The following is a 22476-nucleotide window of genomic DNA, read 5'->3' on the forward strand; positions in this document are numbered from 1 at the left end:
CTCTTAAATTCTCACGCTTCTTCACTTTTAGACTGAAACCTTAGTGTTTTCAGAACACTGTGTTCCTTGAAACAGCCTTCTCGGTCATACTGAACCTTCGTAAACACATACTAATAAAATGCCTCCTCAAATTACCACATGCCTGGTAAATAATTAAGGCTTATTAATTAAAACATACAATCATTTGAGACAAATTTTGAGGGAGCTGAAAGATTGTGATACTTCCAGAAGTGTACAGACCCAGTGAATCAGACGCTCTTTATTGCTGGGTGGTTTGGTGTTTTGAAAAGTTATTTGCTCCCATCTGCTGGCCATTTGTGGTATTGCAGGGGCTGAGCAAATTTGTGAATGGAGATGTTATGACGTGGATAAAATGTGTCAGTGCAAACTTTGTATACTATTCTTCATACATTCAAGTGACCTTTTTTGAATCTTGGTCTTTTGAATTGGGTGAACACAGACTGAAGAATTCAGCTGAAAGGCACACATGACTTCAAATTCGTACCGACGATGGTTACAAGACAACACAGTTATTCCAATTTTTAAAAGTTGGGGCACAATCGTTATCCTTACATAAGGCAATTAAATTTAGAACATAGATTAAATATTCAGATTCAAGGACAATATGTGGTATTGGAGAAAGCATTAAATACATAGCAGGTAGACCAGATGGATTTCAATTCCTCTATATCATTGACTAGCAAAGTCAATGTTATACATTCTTCGAAACACAGTTTTCTCGTCTGTAGAAGGGATGCATTGGGCCAAATGGTACTATGGCTTATATTTATTTTCAAAGTCTGATTTTTTTTTCTTTGAGGAAGATTAGCCCTGAGCTAACTACTGCCAATCTTCCTCTTTTGCTGAGGAAGACTGGCCCTGAGCTAACATCCATGCCCGTCTTCATCTACTTTATACATGGGATGCCTACCACAGCATGGCTTTTGCCAAGCGGTGCCATGTCCACACCCGGGATCCAAACTGGCGAACCCCAGGCACCTGAGAAGTAGAATGTGAGAACTTAATCACTGTGCCACCAGGCCAGCCCCATGAGTCTTTTTTTTTTTAAGATTGGTCCTGAGCTAACATCTGTTACCAATCTTTTTTTTCCTCTGTCTTCTTCTTCCCAAAGCCCCCCAGTACATAGTTGTACATTCTAGTTGTAGGTCCTTCTGGTTGTGCTATGTGGGACGCCACCTCATCATCGCCTGATGAGTGGTGCTAGGGTTGCGCCCAGGATCCAAATCCACGAAACCCTGGGCCACCAAAGCAGAGCCCACGAACTTAACCATATGACCACAGGACTGGCCCTAAAGTATGAGTGTTTATGAAAGTCAAAAAAAATTTAAGAACCCAGGTTGCAGTAAATCACCAATATGTTCCAAATCCTAGAATTTAAACTCATTGGTTAACTTCTTTTAAATTAGAAGTAATAATTATTTTCAGAAGAATAAAAAACTTATGTCCAAACTATCAGAAAAATTGCTGCTGAAAGGGAAACTGTTTATAATTGAAGGGGAGCAGAATACGTCACCCTAAAATATATTCTTTGGCATAAAGATTTTGGGGGGATGATTGAGAGGCTGCAGACACAGGAGAAGCTCTGAAAACAGAGTAGAAATGGCCCTTTTGTAAGGGAAATCTCCATTTGTAAAGGTGTCTCCCTCTCTGTACCAGGAAGAGGAAGAGACTTTAAATCTGTAGAAACTCTCATCACTGGAGAAGCCCTGACTTAATCTGCATAATGACCTTACCTTGTTTACTGGGCTTTTCCTGGTCACCTCCCATAACTGGTCCCACCTCCCAACATCTTCTTTTGTCTTTAGCTGGAGATGGTGTTTAAGGTGGTGGCTGGGGCCATTTCAGGGAGTTACTCAGTTTTCCTGGGTCTCTCCCATGTGTACAGGAGGTATGCATGTTAGTAAACTTCTGTTTGTTTTTCTCCGGCTAATCTTTTATTACAAGGTCAGGGGGAGGGGTCTCAGCCCAGAACCTAGAAGGGCAGAGGTAAAATTATTTTTCCTCTCTTATATAGCATTGATTCAGAATTTAAATGCACCTTTGAATTCTTTTTGGCGGGTGAGGTCAAAATGTACTTTTTCTTCATGTTATAAACTGTCTCGCCATAGCATTTACTTTCTGTTTGAAAAGGAAGAGCAAAAACTTGGGTTTCTTCTCCAGTAGAAGGGTCGTTGATCATCAGCCCTATTTGGGCTTGTCAGATGAACCTTTGGCTGCATCTCCCCCAGCTCCCGAGAGATGACTCAAGCTGCAGATATTTCCTATGAGATGCTCTCTGAGACTTTGTGAGTATTTGAGTCCCAGAAAACAATGTCACATCAAAGATCTGTGATCCTTACTTAACTCTCACATCAAATATAAGCACCCTGGTCTTTTCTTCCCATTGCCCATCCAGGATTGATAACTGAAGTCATCCTTTTAGAGGTTCCAGGGTGGTCTTCTGAAAACACAAGGGCCCACGGGCATAATGACAGCCCCCCATAAGGGATCTCCTATAAGGGGTTTTCCTTCTCCCTTAGGGCATTAATTACGTGGGGTGGTCTCTGGATTACGCCTTTCTTTTCTCAGTGATAAGTAGCCATGTATCAAACAAGAAGGATTCAAACAGAAAGCTCTTTAAGGTTCTTGTTTAGTTTCCTGTGGCTTCTGTAAAAAAAAAAATCACCACAAACCGTGGCTTAAAACAACAGAAATTTATTTTCTCACAGTTCTGGAGGCAGAAGTGTGAAATCAAAGTGTCATCTGGGCTACATTCCTGCCAAAGTCTCCAGGGGAGGATCCTTCCTCATCTTCCAGCTTCTGGTGGCTCCTGGCATTCCTTGGCTCGTGGCAGCATCACTCCAGTCCCTGTGTCTGTCTTCTTATGCCTTCTCTCTGTCTCTTAAAAGGACATGTCATTGGATTTAGGGCCCAACCAGATAATCCAGGATGATCTCCCACCTCTAGATCCTTAACTTAATTATATCTGCAAAGACTCTATTTCCAAAGAAGGTCCCCATGCGTAGGTTCCAGGGCTCAGGATGTGGGGAACCTTTGGTGCCGGTGTCCAGCCGCGGCAGAGTCCAGGTTCCCGCGGGAGAGACGGCGTCGGCGAAAGTGTAAGTGCTAGACGCGAGAGTCGACGCAGTTGCAAGCAAGTCCAATTTATTTCGGGGACAGGGTACACTTATATAGGAAAAAATCACACGAGGTGGTCTAACTATTGTCGTCATGGGAACAATAGTTGAGGGGCAGTGGGTGACTAAAGGTAATAATCAAAGGTGGTTATCTACATACCAGATGTGCAGCATACGTATCGATTGTTTAGGAAGAGGTTACATAGTTTCAGGGTCTTCAAAGAAGTTAGGTGGACAGCGAGTATATAATTAACGGAATATAGACCCCCTCATCCTTGGGGGCTGCTGCTTGTTCTTTGAGATATGTTTATTGCTCATTCTGCCTGTTTTTACAAGGCTTCCAGGACAGAGGGAAGACATTAATCAGTAATAGGCTTTAGAAAGGAGGACAAAGGACTCTGCTTAAAGAATTATGTTCCCTGGAGAAGTGTGTTGCATGATTCTCCTTCCATTGCCAGACCTTGTCACAATACAATGGCAGCTAGATTGGGGGAAGGCTTCCCACACTTTGGTGCGGTTACTGTTCAACCCGCTACAGGCTCCTAGCTTCTAAATTATCTGAGACCCCCAGAATCTCATTGGCAGACATTTTTCTCCACCTGTTCACAGGGACCTTTAGCTTCCGAGGACTTCAGAGCTGTTAAGTGATGCTAATACATGACAAGGATGACAGTGTCCGTGCATCGTGGGCGTGAATAACCCTGACCTACAAAAATCATCAGAAACAACCAACACGCAAAGAGCAGAAGGAAAGAAATCTCTCTCAGGAGAGAGAACTGTTTCTGAAAAGAACAGACACATGAGTGCTTTCATGCTTAAAAGCCAGAGAACTTGGAAAACTTGGAAGAGAAAACTTTAAGAATAGAACTGTTTTCAAGTTCTCAGTACTCCACTGAGAACCATGTCTCGCAAAGACTTTTGGAGGATGTCATCAATGCTAGCTAACATTTATTGATGACTTGCCTTATGCCAAGACCTTTGCACATATTGGATATGCCTTACAACAAATGAGGCAACTGTTAGTATTCTTATTTTACAGATGGGGAAGCTGAGGCACAGCCCCACAACAAGTGTGGTAGAGCCCACTGACATGAACCCCAGCCCTGTGACTCCATAGCATGTGTGAAATCCCATCTGTTGCCAGTGACTGATTCACTCTTCGGGGTTTTCCAGCTACAGAAGAGAGAATGGCTGGCTTCTGTAGGGAAATTGATTGCTTGGTGATAAGTACACTGCTCCAAATTCATACTTCACACTTAAATAGTTGAGCTGTTTTCCAAGCGAGTATCGAGTGGGGCTGAAGTACTTCCTTGATTACGCTGGTTCGGAAAAGGTCAGGTCGGAGCCCATCCAGAGACACCAGCTCCGCGTGGAGTGAGCCCAACAATGATTTGTTCCCGCCAAAGTGACATTTTTCCAATTTGAGTCCAACATTGTTCAGAAGCAAGCGCAGTCCCCCGGGACGCCTCCTGCGTAGATTTGCGGCAAACAGATCTGGATGACAAACCAACAGTATCATCTAAATAAAAAATCCAGCGTGGGCTTAGTAAATTAATCCTGACAAGAATAAATTGAATAATCTTAGGGAAATGGCAAGAGCTCTGGTTCAGCCAGATGGCTTTTCTCTGTCGCTTGCGTGGGTCTGCGGTGGCAGATTAAAAACAAAAACCTGCCTTTGGGTTATTGATTTCGTTCGTTAGTTGATTAACACCTGCCACTTCCGTGTGGGTAAGTCAAAATTGGCTATGGACTCAGCCCGGCTAACTCCAGCTGTTATCGCTTGAGGAAAGAAAGGAAATGCACACTGTCTCGTGGTCAGAACAGCATAAAACAGACAGGGAATGCCCTTTCTTACCTCATTTCTAGACGGCATCTCCTAGGTTTAAAAACAACCCGTGCTTTTCATCACTCCCATATTGTGCTAATCTCTACTTTCTCTTGATGTTTCTTAGAGGATGCATTTGAAGAGAGTTTCTAGTAAGAATCGGGGGCATTTTGCTGACTCGATGTCTAAGGTCAATCAGAGACCTCAGTCAGTAAATTAGGAGTCTGAGTGAGAGAACGGTGACCCCACATCCTCGGACTGCCTTGCGGATCATCGAGAAGCTTGTGTTATCTGCTCAGGCTCCCATAAGAAAATACCACAAGCCGCTGACTTAAACAACACACTCTTATTTTTCTTACAGTTCTGGAGGCTGGAAGCCTGGGATCAGGGTGCTGGCATGTCGGGGTTCTCATGACAGCCCTCTTCCTGACTAGCAGATGGCACCTTCTTGCTGTCTTTCTCTGGCCTTTCTTGGTTCACGGGTGCAGAGGGAGACATCCAGCAAGCTCCCTGGTATCTCTTCTTATAAGGACACTAATGCTATCAGATCAGAGTCCCTTCCTTATGACCTCCTTTAACCTTAATTACTTCCTTAGAGGCCTCATCTCCAAATATAGCCACACTAGGATTATTACTTCAACCTATGCATCTGGGGAGAGACAAACATTCAGTCTGTAACACTCGTTAAAATGCAGATTCTGATTCAGTACTGAGATGCCACGTTTTACCTGCCTCCCTGGTGATGCCATAGGCGCTGGGGTGAAGACCCCACTTTGAAGAACCGGTTGCTCACACTAGTCCTGTGTTACAGATGAAAGAACTGAGGCTTTGAAAGGTAGAGAAACTTGCCTAAGGCTGTAGAGCTATTTGATGGTAGAGCCACACGCCGGATGCAGGAGTCTGATGTCCGGACTGGAATTGCTAACCAGAGCACTGTCTTGCAGCATCTCAGCCTTGAGCCCACAGCAGAATCCCCTGGAGGGCTTGCTAACAACACACAGATCCCTGGGCCCTTGCCCCAGAGTTTCAGACTCACTAGGTCTGGGGTTGCGCCCAGGGATCTGCATTTGTAACAACTTCCTGGGTGATGCTGTAGCTGCTGGTCTGGGGACCACACTTTGAGAATCACGGCTGTACTTCCTTTCTAGATATTTTTGCATTAGGTGACCCTCCATTCCCATAGCAAGGAAGAGGGTGAGACCTGAATTATCCAAATTGACCGGCTACCTTGACTGAAATAAAATCAAATCACCTGGAAGGAACAGAGAGTACCTTGGTTTAGGAACCACTTCCAGATACAGACTTAAGCTCCATCGTCACGTGACCCAGGGGGAGTCCTTCATCTCCATCTTCGCTCAGCATAAAACTAAATGCTACCAACCTTGTTTGGTCACAGGGAGCTTAGAGACTAACGTGAGAAAGGCCTCATGTGGTTCCTGGTGCCGAAGAGGCATTCAGTTGTTGCCAGCTGTTTCGTCCCACTTCGCTGATATTAAAACAGCCAGTTCCATGGAAAACAAAATCTTCACCTTATGATATTGTCCCCTTTTGTTCCACTCTTGATTCACACGGACCTAGAATTTTCTGCACTTAATAAATCACTATGGTGATGGCCTTCCATTTATATCAACTTTATCCTAGTGATGCGTCAGTGGAGTACACTCAGCTACTTCTTGGTGAGAGAATAAACATTTCTATAGACCTAACTTACCCAAAACTGAGCCACTCTTGTCTGCAGACCCCTATACCATCCCACCATATGCACACTCTTCTCCTCTGCATTGCTACTGTGGTCAGGCCAGAAACTTTGGAATGGTCCTTGACTTCCATCTTTCCCTCACATCCCACATCCATTTCTTTTAAGACGTCTGTTGATTCTGTCACACTCTGGTCACTTCTCACCACCTTCCCTGCCACCACCCCTTCCCAGCCTCTGTCATCTTGGATCTGAACTCCTACAGTAGCCCCCAAAACAGTCTTCCTACGTGTGCTATTGGCCCTCAGCTGTCTATTCTGTTAAAACAGGAGTTAGATCATGTCTGTCTTCTCTTCAAAACCTTTGAGTGAAAACAACAAGTGCTGATGAGGATGTGGAGAAGTTGGAACCTTGTGCATTGCTAGTGGGGATGTAAAATGGTACCACCACTATGGAAAACAGCATGGTGGTTCCTCCAAAAATTAAACATAGAATTACTTATGATTCAGCAATTCCACTTCTGGGCATAGAGGCTAAAGAATTGAAAGCAGGGACCTGAACATAGCAGCATTACTCACAATAGCCAAAAGGTGGAAACAAATCAATGTCTATCCATGGATGAGCAGATAGACAAAAAGTGGTCTGTCCACACAACAGGATATTATTCAGCCCTAAAAAGGAATGAAATTCTGACATGTGCTACCATGTGAATGAACCTTGAAGACGTTATGCTAAGTGAAATAAGCCAGACACAAAAGTGCAAATATTGTGTGATTCCTTTTATATGAGCGTTACAGATTGAAATGTGCCCCACCCTGAAAATCAAGTGGCCCTACCCTCCAATGTGACTGTGTTTGGATATCAAGACTTTAAGGAGATAATTAAGGTTAAATAAGGTCAAAAGAGTTGAGCCCTAATTTAACAGGACTCGTGTCCTTATAGGAGGAGAAAGAAATACGAGAGGTCTCTCTCTCTCTCCATGCACACGGAGAAAAGGCTGTGTGAGGGCACAGTGGGAAGGTGGGCGTCTACACCTGGAAGAGAGCTCTCACCAGAAACCAACTCTGACGGCGCCTTGATTGTGGACTTCCACCCTCCAGAATTGTGACAAAATAACTTTCTGATGTTTAAGCAACCCAATCCGTGGTATTTTGTTACGGTAATGCTAGTAGACTGACACAGTGGAGTCCTGGTGTAGCCAAATTCACGGAGACAGAATGGTGGTTACCAGGGGCTGGAGGAGGTGGAATAAAGAGTAATTGTTCATCGGTTATGGAGTTTCAATTTGGGAAGATGAAAAAGTCCTGGAGATGGATGGTGGTGATGGCTGCACAGTGTGCATATACTTAATGTCACTAAACTGTACACTTCAAAATGGTTAAAATAGTAAATGTTACGTTATGTGTATTTTACCACAATAGGGAAAACATAACTCTGAGGGGTTCCTCACTGCTCTCAGAGTAAAAACCAGTGTCCTCCTCTGATCTCATCTGTCACTGTTTTCCTGATTTACTTCCCTCCAGGCACGGAGGCCTCCTTCCTCTAGCTTGACAATGTCTCAAACGTTCCCCCTCGGGGCCTTTGCACTGGCTCTTCCCTCATCTGAGATGTTTTCTTCCCAGATGGCTGCACACCCATCCCCTAAGTTCCTTCAAGCCTTTGCTCAGTTGCTGCTTCTCTTTAAATATAAAGTCTGATTCCCCCACCCTCAGCATTTCCCATCCCCGTCTCCCTGCTTTATTTTTATTTGTAGTATGTATTGTCTTCTAAAATACTCACCATCCATTGACGTTTCTTTTTTATTGTCTGTCTTTTCTAGCAGAATGTAAGCATCACCGGGGCAGGGCTTTTCGTGTGTTATGTATGTTGTTGAGTCTCCCATGCTTAGAGCAAGGCCTGGCAAGCAGTAGGTGCTGAACGCATAGCTTTTGAATGGGTAAATGAATATCACAATTGCTTGTATGCATGTGTCTGCCATTCTGTTTCACTGGCCAGTTCCTTGAAGGTAGAAACCATGTTTTTTTTTTTCACCTTTCCATTCCAGGGCAATAAGAAAGAAATGCATAAAAAAGTAAGGATTTAATAAATGTAGATGGATGGATGGATGAATGATGGATGGATGGATGGATGGATGATGGATGGATGGATGATGGATGATGGATGGATGATGGGTGGATGGATGATGGGCAGATGGATGATGGATGGATGGATGATTGATGATGGATGGGTGATGGGTGGATGGATGATGGGTGGAAGGATGGATGGATGGATGGATGAAAGGATAAAACATAGACAGTGATAGTTTTCTGTTGGAAGAAGATAGATTTGGAATCTGGATTGGGAGAGAGACTTAAGTCGGCTTAAGGGCAGTCACTGCTGCTGTGAACAAAGGTGCCTGGGGGGCACGTTATTTTATGAGCCATCAGCTTCTCTTTGTTGTGGCCTCTGATCCATAGCTTTTGCCTTCTCCCCACATCTGCATGTAATAAAGCTTAGTTATGACATCCATATGTCTCCAATGCAAACACCAAGGCATATACTTCTAAAAAGCGCTATAAAGAGCAATGGCTCGAGAAACAACCGTTAGGAGCGTGAGCTCTTTATTATTTTAAAGGGCATTTCAACGACACTGCCGAATGTTCCCTGACCATAAGCCTGACTCTTGCTCTTACTCTCTCTCTTTTCTGCTTCTCTCAGGATATCAAAGCGGACTGCAATACCTGTGTGGAAATAGAGGACAGAAAGGTAAGTCAATATTTTTCATCTTTTTGGTTTCAAACAAAACAAGAACTCTGTGATTTAAACCCAAGTGTTTAAGGCATGCCTTGCTGGACAGTGGCTTGCAAAGATGATTCCTGTCCTGGTATTAGAAACCTAAAGAAATCACACTTTAAAATGTTCGTCTTTTTTTTCTTTGCAATCCGTTATTTCTGATGGCTTCAATGAAGAGTGCGTAATGTAATTAAGTATTTAAAAAAATTGGTGCTGATTTTTGTTTTAGTCATAGGCTTCTCTTCAGGAAAATAGTTTATCCTTAACTCATTTCACATTTTTGTTGAATATTATTGATGATGATTACATATAATGTGTCACGTATTGCATGTAATTATATAATATTAGATATATTCTAGAATATGTAATATTGGGCTTTTCAGGATGTGTCCCTGTATCTGACCTATACACTTTGGCTTGCGATAGAGCCTGCCTCAGTTTCCATCATGACACATTCAAATGAGCAGCAACTTTCTATGATACAAATCTACTCACATGAGATGTTTTCGGGGGCGGAGGTAGGAGGTCCTTTCCTACATAGTGAGAGATTTCCCCTCATTTATCTTCTCGTTACGCTTGGTGTGGGTCCCCTCAGGTAAAGCAACTGTTCAACGCTTGCTCTTCTCTTTAATATTTTCACAATCTCTTTTTATTGACAAGAGTTCACAGAAGTTTCTGTGGCAAAGCGCCTCCAAGCCGATCAAATTTTCCCTCTAACGTCTTGGATCCAAAGAGGTCAAATAAGTGAATTGAGGGTGCATATCTCCTGGCTACTGCTGACATCATTCCGCAATTTTGAAAGATGTTTCTCTCTGCAACCGTACCATTATTGTCCGACACAGTTATTATTTCCAGCAGAGGTTTTCAGCTCTGATTTGGTGATGGCTCAGTCATCTGCTGATTAATAAGGTGGTTGAGGACATCTCAAAACAAAATTTGCTTTCAAATAAAAGGCAATCGCCGTGCATTACTTTAAGGAGTGTTAATCTCCCCACATTGAGAGGAATAGTGATACAATAGGCTGAATTCGCTCTGCACGATCTGAGCTTGGTTCCAGTTGTGTGTAGCTCTACTTTGCAGGCAGAGTTGTTTCAATTCCTATCTGCATTCACCGCGTGTTTGCATACTGAAACACATGCATGTGTGTACTTCGTGAGTTGGAAAAACGGAATTTAGGCTGAACAGGTGTCCACAGTCTTTTTCATCTGTTTCCACCAGTTCTTCCATCTATGTTCTGTCCCAGCTACTCTGCTCACATCACAGTGAAAGCATGCCCCTGCCCGGCTCCCAGAGCTCAGGATGTTTCCACTTCCCTTGGACTTTTTTGGAATTCACGAGTGTGATTCTTTCCAGGTTTCTTTTTCTTTTTTTTTTTTTACTTCCTTTGCCAGTAGTGTTTGAAAGATACCAGAAGAACTGATGCTCTTGAAATAACATCAGTTCCATCACCAACAAGATAAATGAGCAACCGGGATAAGATCTGGGCAATGAAAGCGGGCCACACAGCTCCATTCTACCTGCCCAAACTGCCTTTGCTTCATGGATCATGGTGATGTTGATACCCCGGATCCGTGGATGCTCTGTGCTGCTGACTGGTGGGAGGAAGTCATGTATGATCATTGCGTCCATGGCTTCAGCTATTTTCAAAAAAGAGTAACACTCACACACACACACACACACACGCACACGTATGCATTTCTATGCTTTGTCCTAGACCGTTGGGTTGAGTCAGACACTTCAAATGAAGCCTCATTTCTAAAGGGTTCACCTATTGTTTTCTAAACTTGACTGCACAGTGAACTTGACGTATCACTTGATGATACGTGGACTAACCAAACCTTTGGCTGCAATTAATTGCAATATAACCACCATAATGACTACTTCCATTTTTACTGTCTTACTCTCTTAAGAACTTTGATTTTTGGCTTTATCTCCCCAAACTCCCCTGTACATAGTTGTATATCTTAGTTGGAGGTCCTTCTAGTTGTGGCGTGCGGGACGCCGCCTCAGTGTGGCCTGACGAGCGGTGCCATGTCCGCGCCCAGGATCCGAACCCTGGGCTGCCGCAGCGGAGCGCGTGAACTTAACCACTCAGCCACGGAGCCGGCCCCTCTTAAGAATTTCTTATTCTCTCTGTTCAAGAGGAGAACTTTTCTTCCCCCCTGAGTTCTTTTCTGATTTATTTTTTTGCAGTTCATACATTTGCTCTATAGCTTCTCTGGATCTCCTCATGTGATTGGCAGTGAGGGGGAGATGTTTGGGGGGTCGCTCTGTATATCAGGCTCTTGTCTCTTGTTGGAAAAGTCAAGATGCAAATTCTAGTCACCCAGAGGGGCAGTGTCCCCCACCCTCAGCAGAAGAGTGCCAGCCTCACCCCTCCGTACAGCGATGTGGCACGAGGCCACGCAGGCAGACAGCAGCCGTGGCATCTCGAGTAATCTTCATCCAGTCTCTAGAATGCACCCTGGTACTTCTGTCACCTTGATGTATAATTATGAAATTTCACCATTGAAGTGATGACACTTGCTCCTGCGTGTGTGTGTGTGTGTGTGTCCCTGCCCATTTAATCTGAATGCTCCTGGCAAAATCAGTAATTTGATAAAGTGGAATTGAAGTGACAAGAGATGACAGAGGTGTCAAAATAATAAGTCAACCTGTCTCTGAAGTGGCAGCCCCTTGGCCCGTGTGGATTTTTATGAAATGCTGAGTGCTCTGAAGGAGAACTGGCAGTGTTTTCTTTAAAGCTCCATTTCCTTTAGTTAAGAAAGCTTAATATGATGTCTGTTAGGACTAGATAGCTTCGCAGGAATAGCTTCCTTCCTCTTTTCTTCATTTTTCTTTCCCTTCCCTTCTTTCCTATCTACCCTCCCGTCCTCCTTCCCTATGTTCTGTATATACTGATATATTTATGTGCTTCCATCTGTACCTTTGTGTACTGGCGAGTATCTTCTCAGCAGAAGAATTTTCAAAAACACAAGATCTCAAGTTTTCTGTAGAGTCTAATAGGGTCTCTCCCTGCTGCCCTGCTCCAATTTCATGCCTCATCCCATTCAGTAGGGCCGTTTACCTCAGATGAATCATTTTCCCATTGAATCCTAGACCAGCTATGACGTGGAAGATAAACGGTGAATTTCAAGAGTGGCAGAGAACCCACCTCTTAATGAAGAGCAAAACAATTGCTCTTCCTGCTCTTCTCACCGTCTTGGCTCGATTGGAGACTGTGGACAGAATGAGAGAATCTTCTTTTCTCTCCCATTTCTCTGTTTTTCTTTATCCTAGATGCCTGTTTTCCATGGCAGGCAGAAAGCTAATTGCCATTTGGAGAACCTTGCCCCCTTGTTTATGGAGAGATGCGTGGTGTGTCTTGGAGTGAGTTGGCAGAGCCCCTGTGAGTAGACGTGCATTTGGATGGCTCCCTGGCCATTTCTTGAGGCCATCACCCAGAGGACGTCACAGGGAGGTCTTAAAGGCTGGTAGTGTTTTTCACCCTTGAGTTGGACACACAAGCCCAGATGGTTTCCTCCCGCAGGTGAATGCCATGGAGTTAATGCAGATTTAGCAAAGGTGACGCAAGGTAACCCATAATTCGGAGCAGCCGTATGGCCTTGCAAAACTGCGTGCATCTGACATTTACAGTACCCACGTTACTGGTGGGGAACAGAGGCATTTAAATTCGCTTTTATTTGTCGTGTAAAATCCATCTGAATTTCAATACTATTATGAGGAGTGCGAGTCAGGTGATGAGAAGAGAGGCTGATGGATCAGTCAGGGGAGAATCTGTCAAGAGGAGATGAGAGCCCATTTTTCAAAGGCTGTAAACACAGACAGAGCTTCCTTTCCTCACTTACCGCCTGGCCTGGTGCGGCCAAACAGTTTCAGATCTGCCACAAAATTGCACAGAAGGAGTTGGAGCGGTTTTCAAAGTTATGGCAACTTTCAGCTTGGGTCCAATTGAAGCAGCAATGGTGATTGGGAGGTACACGTTATGGTGCTGTTGTTAACACTCAGAGCTCTGAACTTTTCCTTTTACGATACTTACTCTGGATTGGGCATCATAAGTACCTCCAGAGGCGTACAACAGCTACGTGTGGGAGGTACCATCATGGTCCCCATTATGTGGGTGAAAAAATGGAAACTCCGAAAGGTTAGGTGACTTGCCCAAGAATGCTCAAGTTATATCATAGGCCGGGATTTGAACTCAGAGATTCTTAATTCAGAGGCTGTACTCTTAACTCTAATGCTACCTTGCCTTACACACACACAAAAAAGAGAATTAAATTTGTAGGTTACGAGAATTGCCTTTTCCAATTAATGAATTTGTCCCTGGACCGGTATCTTCATCCATTGCCAAGTAAATAATTTGGTTTGCAACTTGGGGCAAGCTTTCAGCCCCAAACGTTTTAGCTCTAGCTGGCTCGCAGTAGAGGTTTATCACAATCCTGAGCCTCTGGTGAGCCACTGGCACCTGGCAGTGGTGATGCCAGGACTTCTGGTCTTGAGGACGAGAAACGACAGCACCAGAAGGGAAGTTCTGGCTTCAGTTTCCAACACGCTTGGTCGGTTTCCTAGCTTTTGTATTTCCAGCAGGGTATGTCCAAGGATTAGAAATTCCATGCTTAAAACATAGGAGCCAATGGAGTGTCGCCATTAAAATGATTGGAGCCCAAGTCCTGGGCTTTAATCTCCTACTTAGAAGCTCTGTGACCTTGAGAAGCTTTCCTACGTTCTATCAGTCTCCATTTTCCTATCTGTGAATTGGAGATAATAAAATCCACTTGAAAAGTTGATTCGAGGAATTGACAAGAGAATACTGCAAGGCAGTATATATAATGCCTGGCACAAAATGAGAACTCAATTAACTTCAGCTACTTTTATTTTTGTTTTTGCTAGTGTCCATACCTACAGGCATTCCAAATCATTTCCAGTTAAATTTCTTTAGGAAAATGAGCCCCTCGGAAAGTGCTATGAGGGCTCAGAGAAATGGGCAACCAATGGTACTGTTTTACAGAGGAAGAGATGCTTGGCCTAAGGTAGGAGATGACCAACTCACCTGTCTGCTGGTCTGGGCAGGAATCATAAGTTAGTGAGGGGAGACAGAGGATGATTGTAGGGTAATAGGAGCAATGGGGACAGCAGTGAACTTGAGAACAATGGCCCTATATGCAGGAACTATTGTGCAGCTACCTGTTGCCATGTGGGATGCAGGTGCACTGTTGACATTTCCTAAGCCAACCTGGAAATCTGGATTTTAATGTAAAAGAGCTGCTTTTTAAAACACTATGCAAACCCAATAAAACAGGTATGCAGGAAAGATTCAAGAGACTTACAAGCCTTGACACTTGCAAGCTACATCTCAATGGATTAGGAAGAACGCTTGCATGCATAATTCCAGGGGTAGAGCACTCGTGTGCATAAGGCCCTCCTGGCAGAGGGACCAGTGTGGGCAAAGATGGAGGTATGAAAGAATGTGACATGTTTAGGGTAGATTGAGGTCCAGTGCGCATGTCCAAGGTAGCCCAAGGGTAGACTAGAGCTGTGAGTAGGGAGAAGATTATGGAGGGTACTGTTTGCCATGAAAATGGATTGGGACTTTGCATCAGTCTTTCTTCCCAGCGGGAGAGGAAAGTAAGAGAGGGCAAGACCTTGCTGAGTGGGGCCAGAATTATATGGAACCAAGGTGGTAGTTGAAACTTTGTGTGACTTAGCCAAAGAGGGAGTCACGAGGAAAGAGGGAGTGGGGACAGAGCACAGTGATGGAGCCAGAGACCGGCCTTGGCTGAGTTCAGGGATGGAGGGAACATGAAGGCTTTGGCTAGAACAAAGTGAAGTCAGCCAGGACTCTGAGAAATAACGGGGCTGGGTTGCCAGCCAGGTCTCCCCTTTCTAAAGATGTGTGACAGAGGAGGACCACGTCTTCCTATGGGACAGCATTGCCCAAATGTGAGACTCACATTTCAGATGACAAATGAGCTACCTTCAGGTGGCTCACAGACATGGCACCAAATCACTTGGTGAGGAAGTGATGAAATTATTCTCTTGTCAATTATTTTTCAGACCTTGGGATTCCATCGAGTCATAATTTGGGTTTTTGTTTGTTTTAACAAACTCAAAGGTCTCAAACATTTGCTAATCTACCTTTCTAACCGAGTGACCCAGAACTCTTGACAGGCAATACGTCTGATGTCTAGCTATAATTCAGTAATATTGTTTTACTTTTGAATTAGGCTTACATTCTATATATGATAAAGGATACTGCTCTTTCCCTTTACTTCAATAAACTGTTTCCTTTTTAAAAATTCTACTTAAGATTGTTTTTTATAATTTTGACAAATCTGTTAAGAACACACCGATTGAGTCAATTTAATGAAAATCAGACGCATGTAGGAAAATTGTACATATGGAGTACAAATAACTGGAGTTTAGGAAACTATTTTCTGATAGTGGTTTCACAATCAGGGGAGAGATTTGGGTTTGCATTGGGAAAGTTTTGAACTCTGCTTGTCTGCAAGGGGGGCTAGAAGAGGGCAAAGGTGGAATCAGGTCCAGGCTAAGAGCAGACAAGAGGGCATGAGTCTGAACCAGAGCCACACAGGGGGTGGAGAGGAATGTCTTCATCTGCAAGAGTTCATCAGTCCTGTCCACGTGGTTGGGCGACTCTGACTATGGGTCATGGACAGCTCCATCCAGGAACGTGTGAGAGACTGCTCAGCTTAAGTATCTATGTACAACTGGCTGCCATGAGGAGTAAAGGAGTTGATCAACATGGACAATAAATTAATCTCCTGGATTTCAGAGGCTTAGATGCCAGTGAGGTTGAAAATGAGCAGAAAGCTGTCGCCAGGGTTGGTTTTCTATTAGCACAACTCTCTTGCTGTGGGGATGGGAGTGGATTAGTCCTCTGGGCTCTGACAGGCGGAACAAAGAGAAGGCACGCTCCTTACTTGGAGGGACTCTCCCAGGAGTGGGAAGCATTCATGGACCAGTTTCTCATTAAAGACCGAAATGAGATACTCAAGGCAGACGGGGCAAAGGCTGCAGTGAGAACCGTTTAGTGAGACTCACAGAATTCGTCTGGGGATTGGGTTTCTTTTCTGCTCCAAATGTCCTTTGTTTAAGGCTGATTATGTGGATGCATTAAATGGGAAGGTGCTCCAAGATTCCCCAAAGCTGTGGAAATGAAAATTAAAGGATCCCTGAGGAATGATATTTGAGTTGCAACTGAAGGGGGAGATGGGTAGAGACTCCTGGGTGGGGTGCAGAGATGGAAATCTGAAGGAAGAAGCCGGGCATGATTCAGGAACTGAATAGAGGCATGTGGCTTGTGATGAGGCTGGAAAGCAGGCAAGATCCAAGCCATCTGAAGGCTTACAAGCAGGGGGAGTGTTTTGTCCTATATCATAGAATGAAATCTATTTTATATGAAATGTGATCTGATCGTGTGAAATGATCAGCTGCATAGAGACAGTTCCATTATGGTGTCTACTTGCTCATAGCTTATGCTTGACTGCTCCAGTCCTCCAGAGGTCACGCATGATCCCACTCTCTCTGGCCAAGGAATGGGGCAAAGTCATCTAGCACCAGAAAAGCCTTTGTCTGTGTTGCTTGGCTTTCCTATTCATGTCACATTCTACATCTCATGCAAATTCCTCAAGATTGTGAATCTTCTTCAGATTATTAACCATCACCCCTGTGGGGCAAGGCTGTCATCCCAAAGGAGTTCACAGCCACTTGCCAGCCTGCGGTTTGGCTGTGTTTGGGGCTGTACCTCACTCTTGCTCCCACCATCTCTGACCGAAGACTGGTGCCATCTAGCATCAAGAAAGCAACTCATGTTTATGGACTTGCCTCAGCTCATTTGCTCAGCAAGGATTTGTGGCTGAGATCTTGGTGAGACTTGGTGTTTATACCACAAGGAAAGCCCACCTTATCCTTGTTCTCTGCTGGGAGACAGGGCACCATGAGAGAGCGCTACACAGGTGGTTTACCAACATCCAGACTCAATGTCATTTTTACTTAGACTTGGGGGACCAGCCACGAATAGAGATGATAAATCATAGTGTCTGGGATTGCATGTTCAGAACCTCAGACAGGAGCGAGTGGAAATCAACTCTGGAGAGGAGCCCCCCTCCCCAAAGTGGTTGCTGCCAAGACATCCTCAGCATTTTTGTTCATGTCTACATAATTTATTTCAAAACACAATGTAGTATGGTGGAAAAGTGTTTTGGAATGAAATAGATCTGAGTTTGAATCCTGCTTCTGCCCTTTAGTAGTCACAAGACTTGGGAAAGTCACATTAGCTTTCTGATCCACAACCATACCATCTGTAAAACAGGGATAGATAATGCATGGCGTGTATCATTCTTGTGGGCTGTATTAGTCAGGGCATCTTGAACTGTATAGTAGAAAACCAAGTTGGACCAGCTTAGAGAGAGAGAAAAGAAGACAGCTGTTGGCTGAAATGAGAGTAAAGCTGGGCTGTCTTCTGGTATAGCTGGATCCTGGTATTTAAAATTCAAATGAAATGGTAAAGATAGCATCCACTAGCAATTGGCTTGAAATTCTACCTGGAAAGAGAAGCTTCTTTTCCAATAGTTTCACACAATTCCTGGGGGTGATGCTCATTGGCTTAGCCTGAGTCACTTAGTTATGGAATGTAGTCCTTCTCTTATCTGTCTGCCTTTCCCCACCACCAGAAGTAGGATGGACCCCAACTTAAATGGACTAAAAATAAAGTCGAGTCCCTATAAGAAACCTTGACTGACTTTTTTCCAGAAGAGAAAACGGATAATAATAATAGTAACTAGCGTGCGTTGAGCACTTACTAAATGCCAGACACTGTTTTTAACACTTTCTGTGCATTCTATCACTGAATCTGTACAAAGATCCTTTAAGATAATACAATATTTATCCCCATCTGACAGATAAGAAAACTGAGGGAGGGAGGAGATAACAGACGAGCCTGTGTCACCCAGGTAGTGAGTGTAGGATTGGATCCAAACCCAGGGGTTCTGCATTTGATTCTTAACCACTAGGCTATACCTCTTCTTCCAAGGATGCCACACAGGAGGAAACAATAAATGGCCTTTGACTGCTCAACATGCCCACTGCCTGGCATGTAAGGAAATGGTAGCTCCATTTATGCGAATTATTGTAACAGAGCCCTCAAAGGAACAGAAAATCCTGAGCCCATGCTAAATGACATCCTGTGATGTATCTCTGCATTTAATTTCCTCCTCCTCATTCATCCATAGGTATCATCTCCAGGTCCTCAATGGGTCTGCTCTTCAGATCGATCAAAATGCTTGTGGTTCCAGTCCGTGCTTCACTTCTCTGCATGAATGAGAGTTATTTTTGTAGACAAGAGCTTCTTACTCCAGGATGGGTCTCTGTGCCTGCCTTTTATATTTTATCTGCAGGTGAACTGCTGCTTTCTCTTTCACTAAACTTTGAAAATGAGCTGTTAGTCATACTTCCCTCTTTTATTTATTTTAGGAAAATTTGAATGTCGCGGCAGACTGGGGGAGGGGGAAGGCACGTGAAAACTGGAAGAGCTTCTAAAATGGATGTGGCACGGAGTTCAATTAGCCTCTGATGGGCCGGAAACCCACATGACAGATGATAAGGGATGCTGGGCACACTTAGCAGTACCATGGGCAGAGATGTAACATGGGGAGGGCGGCGAAAAGCTATTGAGGTAGATCAGGGCGTTTGTCTGATGCACCCTCCCCTCAGCCTTGAAGTTGGTTGTGGGAAGCCAGTCTGAAGAATCGCAGATATAACAGAGTGGCTAAGAGCTTTAGCTCGGGACTCTCAATGGCCTGGGTTTGAACCCCAGCTTGGCCACTTCCTGGTTACTTAACCTCTCAGATGCTCAAGTTCTCATGTAAAATGGAGAGGATAAGAATAGACACTTTCTGGCGCCACTGTGCGACTCGGTGAGCTAAAATACTCAAGGTCCTTAGCATCCTGGCTTAGGCACAGGGTACACCTTCAATAAACGCAAGCTGCCTTATTATTGCATTCTTATATTTGTTTTCCTCCTACTCTTCTTTAGTCCTTGTCTCAGTTTCTTAGATCTCTGGTGGGATCAGAGAAGTTACATCCAGGACCTGGTAAGTAAATAGGAAAGTAAATAACAAAGTTGAAACAGGTCCGCAATTACAAGTCTAGGATTTTGTGGATCTTGCAGGTACTTATACATCTGGGTGAAAGTGCACAGAGAGAGTTGGAAAGCACAGTTAAAGGTGTAGGCCAGTGATTGGAAACAGATTTAATCTCTGGTGTCAACTCGGATTGATTGATGGTGGCTGCATAGAATCCTCTGTTGATGAGTGCGAGATCTAGGAGAAAGAGTGTGTGATTGATTAGCGATGCCTGCCAAGGGTGAAGGAGGGTGAGTTACAGTGTGTGTGCCAATAGGTTGTTCCTGGCCCAGAATCTGGCAACTGATAAGTGAAATGAATGCTCTGTATTTAAGCCCAAAGATGAAGAGAAGACAAACACTTTGTGCTTCTGTTGCATGCAATGCTTGGTCCATATTTTTGAGCACACCTGTTTCTCTTGTTATGTTATGGAGTTGCAGTCTATACGGGCACTGGCATTTTTATAGAGTGCAAGGCTTAAAAACAATTTAACACATAAAAACTTAATATCAGGCATGTGTAGCCACACTTTCCTAGGCCCTTGAGAAGCTGACTCTATTGATTATATTTTGGTGATCATTTACCTGACTTCAGCCTCAGATAGGTAGGGTTAAGTTTTTGATATTTTAATTTTAAAAGTGTGATTTATCTATAACAATATCTGTCATCTCTGCAATTATGTGTTAATTGGGGCTGAATGGCTTACATTTTAATACCATTAATTATAGCTATTATTTTCATCTGTCATTTGTTTTACTTAAAAGAAGCAAGTTTATTCTTTTTGTGTAATTTTTAGTGATCCTTCTTTCTTTCAACTCTGAATTAAAATGCATTTAGGAAATGCTTAATTAAGGACAGAGCTCCTTTTCTAGAATAGTTCTGTCATCTCTTCCCAAAGAAAAATGGCCATCGGCTTTTTTTGTGATGAGCGGAGTGAGTGTTAATTGATTTATTTTTCTCTCCAGTTGGTGTGTTTTCTTATCCCACTTCTTGATATGTGATTGGGTGACTTGTCGCTTTAGAGAGAAAGCGTGCCCTGTTCAAATGTGATTTATGTTGGCCCAGAACTTTTGCACAGTTCAGCTGAAATTTTCTTCATGTTGATCAAGGTCAGGAAACCCAGAGATGATGCCATCCATCTCAGAAGCTAGAGGGCCAAAATAATTTTTGGTGGAAGTTGATGCAATGACAACAGACTCCAAGGATGAGGTGGGGAAAACATGCACACACATATGTGCAAACACACACATATGCACACACTCATGCACACACATGCGTGCAAAAGTCCAAGCACGTTTTATATTGAGTTCTTATCATTTTACTAGGGCTTTTTTTTGCCAATTATGGGTTAGAATTTGTTTTTTGCATAAAGTTATCGACAGTGCATTACCTTTTACTGTAGCCATTGCAAACTAAAAGCAATCAGAATCTGCAGGTAGACCAGAGGGTTTTCATATTTTCTTTTTAACCAAAAGGTTTCTGGGTGGATTGGAGAACAGATTCTTTAGATCAGTAAAGGTCTGAAGCTCAAGAAGTTCTGCCTTTTGATGAAGGGGTCATCCACAGGGAGGCAAGTCCTGGTCGTGAGCCAGGCTAGCAGGGTCTGACTCAGCCTGGGAGGGTGGCAGCTTTTCTCATCATCAGATCCAGGTAAACAGCTGGTTCCCATGGCACACAGAGAATCAAGTCAAAGGGGCAATTGAAATCTTTAAGTGCATCTGTGCATCCCCTCAGAATAGCACCCTTACTTGCAATAAGGAAAAAATACAGTTTTTAATTTGATCTATTCAGATTGAGTTTTCCTGTTGATCCAATTCATCAAGTCATAAATTGACAAATAATTTTGCCCTGATGAGAGGCGTGTTTTCATGGGGAAATCATAGAAGCCTGAGAGTGATCACTAAGGAGCTAACAGAAAATTCATGCAAAAGAAATTGTGAGTAGAGACAAACACATGGCAAGCACCTGTCCTTGATACCTGTACAAAAATGCAAATTAAAGCCACTGGGAGAAACTAATTTCTACCTGCAAAATTAGCCACATTAACATAAAAGAGCAATATTACTCTTCCCATACTAGCAAGCTTGCCATGGAACTGGCTTGCAGAATGCATTCTTTTCTGGTTGTGCTGTATTTGGTGGAAATCATTTAAAAACCAGAGTACCCATACCTATGAACAACCATGTGGATAATTATTCTTTGACCCAATCTTACTCATATGAATTATTCCAATTAAACAGAAACAAAAGACCACCTAAACAGAGCCATCATCATTCTTTTATTTGCAACATCAAAAGATTGGCAACAACCTAAATGTTCAGTCTTAACAGAATGGCTTATCGTGTTGAGTACAGAACACAATGGAATATTTTTCGGCTGTTAAAAATGATTAATATGCTTCCATCAGAGGTCAAGGGAATAATAATAGATATAACGTTGAATAAAAACACATCCCATAAGATAACATGTACTTCTGATTATGATCATATATAAGATTTACATGGGAAAAGAGAAATATTTATGTTTTGTCATATTCAAACATAATTTCAAATTTGTGATTTGAGAATTAGAAAGTAAGTCGTTGCGATGGTTCCTTTTATGTGTCACCTTGACTGGCCATGAGGTGCTCAGATTAAGCAGTATTTCTGGGTGTGTCTGTGAGGATGTCTCCAGATGAGATTAGCATTGGAATCAGTGAACTCAGTATGGGACATTATTGTCTCCAAAGTGGGTGGGCCTCATCCAGTCCCTTGAGGGTCTGAATAGAACAAAAGGCAGAAGAAGGAGGAATTTGGCTTTTTTTTTTCTGCCTTACTGTTTGAGCTAGACGTCTTAGCTCATCTCCTACTGCCCTCAGACTGGAATTTACACCATTGGCTCTTCTGGGTCTCAAATAAATACACA

The 22476-nt window shown here is 43.4% G+C and overlaps 1 protein-coding gene across 8 annotated transcripts in view; it reads left to right on the top strand.

Moving 5' to 3' along the window:
• RBFOX1 (RNA binding fox-1 homolog 1) overlaps positions 1 to 22476 on the top strand; it is a 1010377-nt gene that overhangs the window by 128706 nt on the left and 859195 nt on the right. For all 8 annotated transcript variants that reach the window (XM_046668733.1, XM_046668741.1, XM_046668738.1 and 5 more), the window contains exon 2: positions 9356 to 9403. In XM_046668733.1, coding sequence (XP_046524689.1) covers positions 9356 to 9403 — 48 coding nt within the window. The remainder of the gene's footprint in view (positions 1 to 9355; positions 9404 to 22476) is intronic.

Source organism: Equus quagga, chromosome 7 (genome assembly GCF_021613505.1).
Source record: "Equus quagga isolate Etosha38 chromosome 7, UCLA_HA_Equagga_1.0, whole genome shotgun sequence".
NCBI lineage: Eukaryota > Metazoa > Chordata > Mammalia > Perissodactyla > Equidae > Equus > Equus quagga.